Source organism: Pithys albifrons, chromosome 7, assembly GCF_047495875.1.
Source record: "Pithys albifrons albifrons isolate INPA30051 chromosome 7, PitAlb_v1, whole genome shotgun sequence".
Lineage (NCBI taxonomy): Eukaryota > Metazoa > Chordata > Aves > Passeriformes > Thamnophilidae > Pithys > Pithys albifrons.
Window position 1 is genome coordinate 56360411 of NC_092464.1, and position 14717 is coordinate 56375127.

The window sequence follows — 14717 nt, forward strand, 5'->3', positions numbered from 1 at the left end:
TCTCAGGGCCTGCACAGCTCCTGCTCCATTTGCTCCTGGAATGGATGCGAGAGGTCTCCCAGATGATCTGATTCTCATTTGTGGACAAAGAGCATGGAAAGGTATCCCAGGAAAAGCTGTTGGAGGCCCTTATACCTTTGGATAATTAACTTTATTTCACCCACATAAATTAAAGCAAAAAAGACAAAAGCACAATACACATAAATTCACCCCAGACTGATTCTGATCTGGAATACAGCTCAAAGAATATCTGCAAATAGAAGTGCTCAGATGGGGACTGCTCAAGCTTTAGCTTCTTGAAATAAATTAGGATGCTGGTTGGCCAAAGAAGCCAATGCTGCCTCTGTAGCTTTAAGTGCCTTGTTTACAGATGTGAATTCAGTCAGGAGTGCAAGTTGACAAAACAGAGCTGCTGTCGACTTTCCATTATCAGCACAAGGGCACAGTTGCCACGATTTTGAAGGCATGTGCTGCATGAATTTAAGTGACCATTCTGTCTGTCCATGCTGGCATCCAGAAATTAAAAGCCCCTACTCCCCAGTTACATGTTAACAACGAATGGAACCCCATCAGTGAATGGAAATGGGGGTGGCCCTGGTTACAAAAAGTGCTGTCAGGCTTGTTCCTAATTGCTTGTGTACTGATGTGTATTTTGTGTGTGCTTCCCTGTGTGCTGACCCCTGTACACCGTCTGTTGAACACTGTGATACACACATTGCACTCTCGAGTAGTGCTGTATCACCCTCGGGCTACCCCTGATCACACGCTGGCACGTAAGGGGGTACTTTTAATTTATCTGATCAATGGAGCATAGAAGGCTGAGAAAGTACTTACACCGTGCTGGGAATCCAGGCAGAGTAACTGTGTAACACTGGATGTTCTCTATTATCAAGGCTCTCTGTTCCTCTCTGACTTGGCTGAGCCTCAGGATAGATACAAATACCCCGGGAACACAATGGTGAAGGCTGTACAGTGGGGTGAGGAAGCTGATGATGGGAGGAAGAATAGGTGGGCAGGGGTCGTACAACCACCGCCCAACAGGTGACATGCACAGACTGTTGCCACTTATGCAATGAACAGGCGGTGTTTGGCTGCCTCCCAGGCATCACCTTACACTGTGTCCTGGCCCTCTGCAGTATGATGGATGGCTGATAAACAGGGACACAGGAGTGGGGGACCTGAGCCACACCCACCCTTGCACCCAGCCCGTGTTGGCTCCGCGGGGACGCCGCTGAGCATGGATGGCGTCCCGCTGCTGCCGGGCCTGGCAGTGCTGGTCTGTCTGCTCGAGGGAGCATCGGGGATAGGGAGCAACTGCAGCAGCATCAACTATTTTGTATCCTTTTATTGAGTTTTAAAGGATTTTATATTTTTATTCTCTTTTGTAGTAAGTATTTTATCCTTTTTATTCTCTTTTGCTAGTTGTTATTGCAATAAATGATGTTTGTGGTATTTTATGACTGTGATTTTCTTAATTCCAGACATATCTCCAAAATGAACTGGTACAAACTCCTGTCTGTTGAAACTCTTCCCAAAAAGGGATAGTCCATTGTAGGAATTTTCTACAGAGGCACTGATAAGCTGTACTAGTGAGTGATAGAATGAGCTCTTAGAGCTGCAAGGGCAACAGCTCCAGGTGGGAACACTCAGCTGTTCCAGGTGGGAACACACAGCTATTCCAGGTGGGAATACTTGGCAGCTCCAGGCATGAACACATGGTTGCTCCAAGTGGGAACATGCAGCTGTTCCAGGTGGGAACACGCAGAGCTCCAGGTGGGAAGCTGCGGTCACTCCAGGTTGGAACATGCAAGTTCCAGGTGGGAATATGGAGAGCTTCAGGTGGGAACACGGAGCTGCTCTGGGCTGCAGGAGCTGGGGGAGCTCCCATGGCAGGTTCGCAGCCAGAGAGGGGCAGAGCCGGGAGCAGTATCACCTTTTACTCTTCCCATTCCCGAGCAGTTCCCGTGGGACCGTTCCCTGCTCCACTCACCCCTGCCCTGTCCGTGATTGGCCCCAGCCCGGTCCCGTTATTGGTGTCTGTGCCCTCATGGTGGTTTGGGGGATTACAGGAGACCCCAAACTAAAACCTGGGACACCTCCACCTCTGGGGTCCCCATCCCTGTTCCCATTCCCATTCCTGGTGTTTCCACCCCAGTCCCATTGTCTCCTGGTGTTCCCATTCCTGTCCCCATTCCAATTCCTGTCATCCCCCTTCCCATTCCTGCTGTTCACAATCTGCTGCCAATGGCCACAATCCCATTTCTGGTGTTCCAATCCCTGTCCCCATTCCCATTCCTGGGGTTCCTATCCCAATTCTGATGCCCCACTCCCAGTTCCTGGTGTCTCCAACCTGCTCCCAGTGTCCCCATCCCTGCCCCCATTGTGTCCCTGTTCCCATCCCTGGTGTTCCCATCCCATTCCTGGTGTCCCCACTCCCAGTTCCCGGTGTCACCAAACTGCTTCCTGTGTCCCCATTCCTGTCCTGAGTGTCTCCATATCCCTATTCCCATTCTTCATGTCCCCATTGCCATTCCTGGTTCCTAAAGAGGAACTGCTGGATGCCAAAGGAGGGAAGAAGGATTTATTGCCAAAACAGGAGACTTAATTGAAGCATTGGGAATAATTGTGGTTCTTGATTTTCAGACATGAAAAAGCAGGAAGTTGATCCATTGGGAAGAGGCACGGCGGTGCCAGGGTGGGTGGGAACAGTGGGATGAGCTCTGCCAGCAGCTCCTGGCCTTCCCCAGGAAGAGGGAAGGGGCTGGATCCAGCTCCATGGATTGCTCAGGTGGTGATTCCTGCTGGCATGAGAGTAGGGGACAGAGTCGCCATGTCCCTGTCCTCATCCCATGGGATTGATCCAGCTGTGGAGCCCACGGAGAGCAGGAGCTTCTCTGGAATCCATCATCATCTTGCTCCATCCATCCCACTCAGTCCCACTGTGGAATCCCACCTCAGTCTCACTCCATCCATCCAGACTGATATCGCTCCATAATCTATCCCTGATCTCACTCCATAATTCTTTCTGATTTCACTCTGGAATCCTGCCCTGATCTGGAATCCATTCCCAATCCTTCTCCATCCATTATGCCCCGATTCCCCTTGGAATCCCACCTGGATCCCACTCCGTATCTGCTGGGGAGCCATCGGTTTATGCGTCTACTCCTGTGGAAAAAGATCTGTGAGATTCTGGCCTGGATCACACACCTGGATCCATCCTGGGATCCATCATGGGATCCACAAGAAGAGGATCTGGATTTGTATCCAGACACACTGCTGGTACTCACTGTTGGGTGTCGTGTTGTATCCCTTCTTCTCCCTCCTCCCTATAGAAATTAAGTGGGATCAGCACCTGTGGCACAGGATCCCTGGAATGCCACCGAGTGGATTCGTGCCTGTTCCCCACCCTCATCCCATGAGTTACCAGACTGGAGTCTCCAGACACCGAATCCCATGAGGCTGATGATGATGATGGCAGCGATGACGGACAGGGCGACCACCACTGGGGTGGAATTCCAGTTGGATTCTGGCTCTGGGAAGGGTGGGAGTGTGAGGAGGGGGAGGGGAACCCCCATCTCACTGCTCCACATTCCCAAATTCCCAGTTCCCAAATTCCCAGTTCCCACATTCCACATTCCCAGCCTCACCCCAGGCGAAGATCCCGGGCTCCGGCATCCCGGCGTGCTCCACCCGGCACCGGTACTGCTCCCACTCCCCCGGCAGCGCCTCGATCCTGGCCCAGCTGTGGAAGGTGCCGTCGCTGTTGGGAACGACCCCGCCCCACTCCGTCTCCTGATCCCGGATTTCATCCCCCTTCATCCAGCTGATCCCGATGATCCCAGGGTAGAATCCACACGCGTGGCAGGACAACGTCAGGATCCCGTGTTCCTCTTTGCCAGAGACATGGACATCAGGGGGCTCTGGAATGGGATAACAGTGATATCCATCCATGGAATTCCCACAGTAGTGGAAAGACAGTAAGTTAGACCCATGGAATTCTCATGGGAATGGTGACACCTATAAGCAGAATTCCCATTGGATTTCCTGTGTTTCCAAACTGCATTCTTGCAAATCCCACATTGCCATGGGAATTCTGTCTCCCTCACCTTTGCGCTCCAGCGCCTCCTGCCCATATCCAATGTATTTCTGGAGCCATTCCGCACAGGTCTGTGCCAGCTCATCCTGAAGGGCCTCGTACCCTTCAGATCTCCATTTCCTCTGGGTGACCTGGGCAGCGGCATCGGCCGCCACGAAGCTCTTGGTCTCCGGGGAGAAGGAGAGGAAATCCCGCCCATCGTAGATGTACCGAAGGGTTCTGTGGACACTCCCATTGGACAGGAGGTCACAGCCAGAAACCCGCTGCACAGTGTGGAGACCTGGGGGAGAAACGAACCCACAGAGACCCCTGGAATTGTGTCCCAGCCCCACAGAGCCCCATCCAGAGTGTGATGGAGACCCACAGAGCCTCATCCCAGCCCCTTGGATCCCTATGGATTCCCACCTAGCCCCACAAGTCACCCCCAGCCCCACAGATGCCCCTCAGCCCCACAGGTCCCACTCCAGTCCCACAGATCCCAACCCAGACCCACAGATGCCCCCTAGATGCACAGATCTCATCCCAGCCCCACCGATTGCTCCCAGCCCTACAGATCCCATCCCAGTCCCATAGATCCCATCCCAGCCCCACAGATGCACCTCAGCCCTACAGATCTCCCCCAGTCCCACAGATCCCAGGCCAGCCCCACAGATCCCATCTCAGCCCCATGGATCCCCCCCAGTCCCACAGATCTCCCCCAGCCCCACAGATTCCAGCCCAGCCCAGTCCCACAGACCCCCCCCAGCCCCCCAGATCCATATTCCAGCCACACAGATTCCCCCCAGTCTCACAGATTCCAGCCCAGCCCCACAGTTTCCCCCCAGCCCAGAGATCTCCCATAGCACCATGGATTGCCACCCAGCCCCACAGATACATCCCAGCCCCACAGATTCGCCCCCCGTCAGCCTCAAAGATCCACCCCAGTAACACAGATCCCACCAGCCCCACTGATGCCCCCCCAGCCCCACAGATCACATCCCAGCCCCACAGTCTATCCCCAGCCCCGAAGAACCCCCTCCAGCTCACAGATCTCTTGTTGCACCACAGATTCCATCTCAGCCAAACAGATGCACCCCAGCCTAACAGATCCCCTCCACACCCCACATCCCTCTCAGCCCCATAGATGTCCCCCAGCCCCACAGATCCCAGCCCAGCTTCACATATCCCCCCTCGGCTCCACAGATCCCAGCCCAGTCCCACAGATCCCCTCCCCCGACCCACAAATCCCATCCCAAACCCCACAGATGCCCCTCAGACCCATAGAGCCCATCCCAGCCTCAAAGATCCCATCCCAGACCCACAGATCCCATCCCACACCTACAGATCACAGCACAACCCCACAGATCTCCCCAGACCTCTAGATCTCCCAAGACCCACAGATCACTCCCAGCCTCAAAGATCCCTCTCCAGCCTCACAGATCTCTCATAGCACCACAGATCCCAGCCCAGCCCCACAGATGCACCTCAGCCCCACAGACCCCAGCCCAGCTCCATAGATCCCATACCATACCCACAGATCCCCCCAAACTCCCAGCTCCCCCCACTCACCCCCACTCTGGTTGTACCGGTCCCGCAGTGTCTCCAGGTGGTCGGCAGTAACGTGCTGGTTCCTCTCGTTGATCTCAGTCTGTCCATCCCAAAATCCCGGCTCGACTCCCTTCTCCATCCACGGCGTCTGTGGCTCCATCCGGCCCCGCTCGCTGTCATAGCGGGTGATGGGGATCCCATCCAGGAACCCCATGGACATGAACTGAGGGACCCCCGGGCTGGGCTCCGACACTGCCACGAACTGGTACCACAGGGAGTGGAGAACTGGATGGAAACGGAGATTTGGGTGGTCTGGGGGGGTCACTGGTCGAGGAACGGGGGAACTGGGAGAGCCAGGAAGGGGCTTTGGGGATCCCAGGGAAGTTGGTGCAGGGAGTGTCGGTGCCGGGGTAGGGGGTGCAAGGGGGTCCCACTGAACAGGACTGGGGACTCAGGGGGGTCCCAGAGTCAAGGAAAAGGAGGGTACAGGGATTGGGAGAGGTGGGACAGGGAGTCCAAGAGGTACCTGTGTCCAGGAAAGGGGAGTCCAGGGGCCCTCAGAGTCAGGGAAAGGGAATCACAGGGTGAGGAGACCCAGAATGGCCAAGAAACAGAGTGCAGGGGGTGTTGGTGCAGGATAAAGGGGTGCAAGGGGGTCCCTGTGTACGGGAACGGAAGCTCAGGGTGGTCTTGCTGCCAATATAGGGGGGTGTAGGAGGGTACCCGTGCCCAGGAATGGGAGTACAGCGGGGTCCCAGTTGCAAACAAAGGGGTTCAGTGGGGTCTGGGTGCTGAATGAGAGATGCAGAGGGGTCCCCATGCCCAGGACTGGGGGTTCAGGGGTGTCCCAGTGTCAAGGAAAGAGGAGTGAGGGCACAGGGAGATGTGTGATGGAGGTTCAGAGGTCCCTGTGCCCAGGAAAGGGCAGTCCAGGGATTTCCCGCTTTGAGGAAAGTGGGGTCTGAGGGCTGGGAAAGGCAGGAATGGGGGTTCAGGGGGTCCCAGGGTCAAGGAAAAGGGGGGCTGGAAGAGGTGGGATGGCTGGAAAAGGGGGCACAGGGTGATCCTGGTGCAGGATAAGGGGGGTTCGGGAGGGTCCTGGTGCTCAACAAGGGAGGATCCACGGGGATCCAAGGATAAAGGAATGGGGGGTGCAGGGACTGGGAGGGGTGAAATGAGAGATCCAGGGGTCCCTGTGCCCAGGAAAGGGGGGGTCCAGGGGTCCCCAGTGTCAGGAAAATGGAGGTCATGAGAGGTGGAGACCTGGAATGGCTGGGAATGGGGGTCCTGGAAGTCCTTAGTGTAAAGGAAAGGAGGGGCTGGGGGCTGGGAAAGGCAGGAATGGGAGTTCAGGGGGTTGTAGGATCAAGGAAAAGGAGGGTGTGGGAGAGGTGAGATGGCCAGGAAAGGGGGTACAGGGGGGGACTGGTACAAGATACAGGGGTATAGGGGGGTCCTGGTGCCAGATGAGGGCATTGCAGAGGGTCCTGGTGCCCAGGAATGGGAGTGCAGCAGGGCCCCAGTGCCCGAGAATTGCAGCCAGGGGGGTTCCAGTGCCTGGGACCCCCTGCAGGACGATCAGGGAGTAGAGAACTTGGGGGACCCTGAGATGAGCAGGTTTGGGAGGTCCAAGGGTCAAGGAAGCAGAACTGGGAGAACTGGGAGAGCCAGGAAGGGTCCAAGGTTAAAGGAAAGGGGGGATAGGACTGGGAAAGGAGAGACGGGGGGTCCAGGGGGTCCCTGTGCCCAGGAAAAGGCAGTCCAAGGGTCCTCAGTGTTGAGGAAAGTGGGGTCTGGGAGCTGAGAAGGGCAGGAATGGGGGTTCAGGGGGTCCCAGGGTCAAGGAAAAGGGAGGATCAGGGGGCTGGGAGAGGCAGGATGGCTGGAAAAGGGATTGGAGTGGGGTATTTGTTCAGAGTAAAGGGGCTCAGGGGGGTCCTGGAGCCGGGGATGGGGTGCAGGGGGGTCCCCATGTACAGGAATGTGGATCCAGGGGGTTCCAATGCTGGATAAGGGAGTTCAGGGTGCCTCAGTTCCCAGGAATGGAGGCTCAAGGGGTTTCCTGTGGATGGGAATGGGGGATCACGCGGGTCTCCATTACAGGAATGGGGGCTCCCTTCCCAGGAACAGAGGTTCGGGGGGAGGGGGAGCAGGGGTCCCTATGTCCAGGAATTGCAGTTCAGGTTTCCCATGTCTAGGAATAGGCGTTCAGGGGGGTCCCCGATACCCAGTAGGGGGGTTTAGGGGGGTCCCAGTGTTGTGAGAAGGGGTGAAGGGGGGTCCTAGTTCCCGGGAATGAGGGTTCAGGGGGAGTCCTGGTGCTCAGGAATGAGGTCTCAAGGGGTTTCCCATGCCCAAGAATGGGGGTTCAGCGGGGTCCTGGTGCTCAGGAATGGGGGTTCAGGAGGGTTCCTGTGCCTGGGAATGGGGGCTCGGGGGGGTCCAAGTGCCCAGGAAATGCAGCCGAGGGGGTTTGCAGTGCCTGGGACCCCCTGTGGGAAGAGCAGGGAGTGGAGAACTTGGGGGACCCTGAGATTGGCAGGTTTGGGAGGTCCAAGAGTCAAAGAAGTGGAACTGGGAGAATTGGGAGAGCCGGGAAGGGTTCAAGGTTCAAGGAAAAGGGGAGATGGGACTGGGAGAGACAGGGGGTCCAGGGGGTCCCTGTGCCCAGGAAAGGGCAGTCCAGGGGTCCCCAGTGTTGAGGAAAGTGGGGTCTGGGAGCTGGGAAGGGCAAGAATGGGGGTCCAGGGGGTCCCAGGGTCAAGGAAAAGGGAGGATCAGGGGGCTGGGAGAGGCAGGATGGCTGGAAAAGGGATTGCAAGGGGGTATTTGTTTAAAGGGGTTCTGGGGGGTCCTGGAGCCGGGGATCGGGTGCAGGGGGGTCCCCGTGTTTGGAAATGGGGGTTCAGGTGGTCCCAGTGAGGAATAAGGTGGTTCAGGGTGTCCCAATGCCCAGGAATGGGGATCCAAGGGGTCCCAGTGCCAGTTAAGGGGTGCAGGGTGGTCCCAGTGCCCAGGAATGGGGGCTCAAGGAGTTTCCCGTGGGCAGAAATGGGGTATCACGGGGCCTCCCTTCTAGAAATAGGGTTTGGGGGAGGTTTCCTTCCCGGGAAAGAAGGTTCAAGGGGGTCCCCCTGTCCAGGAATTGCGGTTCAGGAGGTTTCCCGTGCCCAGGAATGGACGTTCAAGGGTCCCAGGGCGGATAAGGGGGTTTAGAGGGGTCCTGGTGCTGCGGGAGGGATTGCGGGGGGGGGGGGGGGGCTGTCCCAGTGCCCGGGAATGGGGGTGGAGGGGAATTCTCCTGCCCGGGAATGGGGGTTCAGGGGGGTCCCGATGGCCACGAATAGGAGTTCCGGGAGGTTCCCGTGCCCGGGCATGGGGGTTCAAGGTGTTCTCGGTGCCCGGGCATGGCAGTTCCGGAGTTTCCCGCTCCGAGGGTCCCACTTATCCTCCGTCGCCCCCCCCCGGGGCCCCCAGGAGCCCCAGCAGCCCCAGGAGCGCACCCAGACCCAGCGCTGGGGCCATCGCGCTGCTCCGCTGCGGCCCCGCCAGGCCCTGACCCGGACCAGGCCCCGCCCACAGAGCCGCCTCCGGCCGCACGATTGGCTCTGCTGTTTCCCGATCGCCAATAGCAGTCCGATCCGACTGTGACGTCATCGGTCTCTAGGCAGATCCCGGTGTTCAAGGTTGTGAGACGAGAAAGGCGTGTCCGAGGGAGCGCGGGGGGGGCGGTAATTCCCGGGAATTCACCTGGAGTCCCAGTGGGGTTTGGAAGGATTCAGGAACCCAGAATTCCACCTGAAACTTCCCTCTTGACAAAGATCCACCACCAGCTGCCCTTAATCTCACACAACCAGGAGTTTTAGGGCTGGTTTAGAGCTTGTTTGTGGCTGCCCTTATTCCCACACAACCACGAGTGTCCCTCTGCTTTAAATCTAAATTTTAATTTGGAGCACTGGAAACTCCTCCTGGCGACAACACAGAGGGAGTCCCCGGGTATTTTCAGGCACCATCAGGGTGGAGAGAGGGACCTGCAGCGGCTCAGCCCCCAAACCCACATCAACCAGCCCCTGCTGGCAGCTCTCCCCTCCTGCCCCTCAGGGATTGCCACTGCCCAGGAGCTGCTCCCTGCTGGAAATTCAGTGGGAATCTGCTCCACTCCCTGCCTAGAGCTGGGCTCTCATGGATTTGGGGGAGTTTTACCATGGACTCAAGGGGGGTTTATCCCTTTTGGATGCCTCACCTTGTCCCTGCAGCAGCCACAGCACGATGCCCACCAGGACCAGTGTCCCAACCCCTCCAGGTCCCAGCAGAGCCCAGAACCAGTGAGGACCTGCAATGGGACCATACTGGGAGCGAGGGAGGAAGCAGCTCTTCTTCCTCTGTGCTCCCTGCTCTGCTTTCAATGCTCTGCCTCAACTGCAGGTCCCCCACATCCCTCTGCTCAGTGAGGAAACCTCACAAGGCTCTCTGGGAGCCCAGAAATCCCACAAGGTGCCTCTTTGTTCACTTGTCCCAGCAAAGCTGCAGAGCCTCAGAGCTCAGTCCCTCCCTCTCCTGCCCTGAGCTGCACCCAGAGGTGTCCTGGGGATGGGGAGACCCCCAAGCCAAGCCCTGGAGCAGGTGAAGCCCTGCACGGTGTCCATGGGCACTGGCTGTATTTTCCATCCTTTCCAAGGAAATGGGGTGAGAAGAACAAAACCTGCTGGTGCCAACACTGTGCCCCAGGCTGGGGGTGGGCAGCAAACCCTCTGGAGGGCAAAGCATTGGGGTTTGGCCACCAGCAGCTCAGGAAAAGGCACACAAGGTCCTTTTCTTCCCCAGGATTCCCTGCAGGGAAGGGATCCAGCCCCATCAGGGACATTGGCCCCTCCAAACCCGTCCCCCCAAGCAGAGCCCCCCTGGGATGGGGCAGAGGGGCCGAGGGACGTCACTCACCGGGGCCCCTCCGGGGCACAGCAGGGCTGGCACAGATGGTGGTCAGTGCCCTGTCCCTGCCCCCGGGACATTGGGATCCGGGATAACGGGGGGGTTGGCCCCTCTGGAGCAGGAGCAGAGCCCGGCAGGAGGGTGGGCTCGTGTCCCTCCAGGCTCTGAGTCGCTGTCCTTGTGTCACCGCGGCCGCAGGAGCCACAAAGAGCCACTGCCGAGGGTGAAGCTGCTCCGGGGGGTGTGAAGGGGCTGTGGGGGGAGAGAGGAAGGGGCTGAAAGGGCTCCTGGGGGTACATCCCCCACCTCCTCCTCCTCCTCTTCTTCCTCCTCCCTTTCAGTGACATGGAGTAATATAGACATTATGATGTAAATATATTACATATTATTCTATAATTATTATACTTACTGAAATATTGTTATTGTATTAGAATATTACTAAAATACTATTTTAAATATAGTTTAATTCTAATTATTTGATTATATTTTCATTGCATAATTTGCTTTATTTATTTATATATTTTAATATATATGAAATAAAATTCTAGTTTTACTAATACTTTAATTCGAAGTATTTGATTATCTTTTCAGTATGTGATTTTTTATTAGTTATTTTTTTATTTTCGTAGTTATTTATATATTTTTATACCTTTTATATATTTATATATTTTATTTAATTAATTTCTTTATTTTAATAATTCATTTTTATTCACAGATAAATTCAATCTATAATTTCTTTAGTTGCGACTTATTAAATGTATTCTTAATTAAATTATGCATTATTAAATTTTTGTTGATTAACTTTTACCCCACTGTGCCCTGTGCCCCCCATACACCAAATAACCAACCCCACTGTGCCCTGTGCCCCCCATATGCCAAATAACCAACCCCACTCTGCCCTGTGCCCCCAGCCCTTGGTCTGCAGAGCGTTGCCAGAGGAACAGAAACCTTTGCACAGACCCCACAAACTCAGGGAGAGGGATCAGGGCACAAAATGGGTCTGAAATGAAGCAAAGCTGCTTTTTATCCCAACAGGCCTGGGACAGTCCCACCTGGGGGGTGCTGGGTGTGTTGTTCACCCGTCTCCACTCCTGCCCTGCCCTCACTCCAACCCACACTGGCTGCAGGTTCCTGCCTGGAACAGCCTTGGGGTTCTCCTGGAAATGGAGGTGACCAGTTGTTCCAAAAATCTCTCTGGGGAGAGTTTTGTGGGATGCAAAGCCACTGAGGAAATGTGAATCCCAAATCCATGGGACACTTGGACCATTTTATGATCAATTCCCAACCTTGTCCCCTCCTTTTTCTTCACGTTTTTGGGTGGTAATCCCAGTTTGGGGCCAGTCCCAGAACGCCCAGCACCATCTTTTTATAGAGGTAAAAATACTTTTATTTTTTTCCCTCATGTATCCAAAACCTGAAAAAAAAAAAAAAAAACAGAAAAGGGAAAAAAAAAAAAAGTAGGAATTTGCCCCAGTTTCTTCCAGTAGCAGGAAACAGGATAAAAGAGGATAACCCCAAAATCCCAGTAGGAAAAACTATGCCATTACTTTTTTTTTAAAGCCTATTATAATTTCTTTTTATTATGTCTTTATATTTCATTCTAGATTTTACTTTTCTGATTTTTTCATTTTTTCCTTTTTTAGTTTGTATTTTTTCCCATACTCTCAAGTTTATTCTTATTTTTCTTCCTCTCACAGTCACCTTTACACCCTTACAGAAGATGCTGTGCTGACCTGCCCTTCCCACAGCCTTTCTTTGGTGCTGTCAGGCCACGGATTGCAAGAAAAACCTCAACAACGATTTAAAATAAATGAGACTTTGTGGTTAAACCCCGCAGTGGGTGATTTAGTTACAAAACACTTATTTTTGAAGCGTTTACATTAAGGAAATGATCAAAAGGGCTGGAGGGAACCGCGCTGGGTCCTCGTGGCCGCTCTGGGGTCACCTCGGGGACCCTCCGAGCAGAGCGACCCCCTCCTGCACCCCCAAATTTACATTTTTGGCTAATCTGCCCTGCCCAGCTGAGGAGAAAAGCTGGAAAAATTGGGAAAGGGCTGAAAAGCAGATGGAGCTGGAGGGTGGAGCTGCAGGAAAGTTCCCCAAGGAAAAAACTCCATTTAGAGTAAATCGAAATAATTATTAATTCTTTGAATACTTCCTGTTTTGTTTTTGCAGAATGTCGGGGCGGAAAAGAACGAGAAGAGGGAGGGTTGAGAGAGAAAATTTAATTGGGGGAGAAGGGTTTAATTATGAGGAGAAAATTTAACTGACAGGATTATAATAGGGGGAGATTGTTTTAATTGGGGAGGGAATTTAATGGCGGCAGAAAACTCTAAGGAGGGGAGAAAACTTTACTCGTAGAGAGAAGATTTTAACTGGGGGGGGAGAAAAGTAAGATTGGAGAGGAACCTTTAATTTATGAAAAGAAATTTTAATTTTCACTTAATTTTAATTAGCGGGAAACTTCATTTGCGGAAGAAAATTTTAATGGAGGAGAAAATTTTGAGAGATAAAACTTTAATTATGGAACAAAAAATTTAATGGGAGACTGAAAATTTAATGAGGAAGTTCGATTATCAGAAGAAAATTTTAATTACGGGGAGGGGTGTGTGGTAAATTTGATTGTTCAGTGGAAATTTCACCCGTTTATTCTCCCTCGAATCCCGGTCGTAGAGACACAGGAGCCTCTGTGGGAGCCTGTGCGGAGCTCAGACGGCTTTGGGAAGAATTCAGGGGTATTTTAGGAGAATTCCGAAGTACCTGGGGAGCTTTCAAGTATTTCGGAGCACTCGCAAGTATTTGAGGAGGTTTCTGTTATTTGGTGAGAATTCAGAGATATCGGAGAGGGAGAAATTCAGAGCTATTCTGGGAGAAATTCGGGCGCATTTTGGAGGAATTCTTCAGGGCTCTCGAGACCCGCGTGGGTCTCTGTCCGCGCTTCCCTCCCAGCTCGAACCTGCCCAAGTTGATCCAAACCCGCTGTTGTGCCCCGAATTTGCCGCCAGCGGTTCCCCCGCTGCTCCAATCCCCGCCCGGGCTGTGGCACTGAGATGCGGCTGCTCGGCCGGGCAGGTCACGGGATAAACACTTTATTAAAAGGGGTTTTAGTGCATGGAGGCGATTTCCCGGCGTGTCTCGGCTCGGCGGGGCCCGGGCCGTGCGGGGGGAGCTGGTTGGGAACTGCGGGGCGGCCCCAGCGCGGTGCCCTCGGGCTGAGCGGAGCCGGGTGGGAACAACCCCCCGATGCCCCCCCGGTGCCCTCGGGCTGAGCGGAGCCGGCTGGGAACAACCCCCCGATGTCCCCCCGGTGCCCTCGGGCTGAGCGGAGCCGGCTGGGAACAACCCCCCGATGCCCCCCCGGTGCCCTCGGTCTGAGTGGAGCCGGCTGGGAACAATCCCCCGATGTCTTCCCGGTGCCCTCGGGGTGAGCGGAGCCGGCTGGGAACAACCCCCCGATGTCCCCCCGGTGCCCTCGGGCTGAGCGGAGCCGGCTGGGAACAACCTCCCGATGTCCCCCCGGTGCCCTCGGGCTGAGCGCAGCCGGCTGGGAACAACCCCCCGATGCCCCCCCGGTGCCCTCGGGCTGAGCGGAACCGGCTGGGAACAACCCCCCGATGCCCGCCCCGGTGCCCTCGGGCTGAGCGGAGCCGGCTGGGCACACCCCGCTCGTCTCCGCCGCTCCAGTCGCTTCCCGGCTCCGGCTCAGCCGCTGCTCGGCCCCGGCCGGTCCCTCGGGGCGGCTCTTTGGGTGTCACGGGCCGGCGGGGACCCCTCGGTGCCGCTCATCGCCCCCTCACACCCCCCGGGGCCGCCACGCTGATCGCTCGGGGCAGCTCTCTGAGGTACCGGGCGGCACAAACCCCTTGTCGCAAATGTTTTATTCCGTATATTTTTTCGCTATATTTTATTCTGTATGTCCTGCTGTGCGGCTCCTTCGGTGACACGGGGCACTGGAGACTCCCCGGTGCGGTTCTTTTATTGTACTTTATTGAATGTTTTGTATTCCGTTCACACTTCCCGTCCCTCGGTGCCGCCCTTCTGTCCCCGCCCAGTGATGCGGCTTTTTCGGGCACACCGAACACCGTCCGACCTCCACGGTGCCATCCCCGCCGCTCCCTCGGGGCAGCTCTTTTTAGATACGGAGCGGAGACCGTTCGGCGCAGGT

At 55.2% G+C, this 14717-nt stretch overlaps 2 protein-coding genes across 2 annotated transcripts in view; one reads left to right on the forward strand and one right to left on the reverse strand.

The window, feature by feature from the left end:
• Positions 1 to 14717, forward strand: part of LOC139673817 (zinc finger protein 850-like) — a 584874-nt gene that overhangs the window by 511120 nt on the left and 59037 nt on the right. The gene's annotated exons all lie outside the window — the stretch shown is intronic.
• Positions 2573 to 9280, reverse strand: LOC139674140 (class I histocompatibility antigen, F10 alpha chain-like). The gene is made up of 8 exons (XM_071560286.1): positions 9127 to 9280; positions 5645 to 5908; positions 4107 to 4376; positions 3648 to 3920; positions 3425 to 3532; positions 3288 to 3326; positions 3115 to 3165; positions 2573 to 2798 (listed from the first exon to the last, which is right to left on the reverse strand). Exons 1-7 carry the CDS (start codon positions 9278 to 9280, stop codon positions 3152 to 3154), a joined length of 1122 nt encoding a protein of 373 aa, XP_071416387.1. The 3' UTR covers positions 2573 to 2798; positions 3115 to 3151.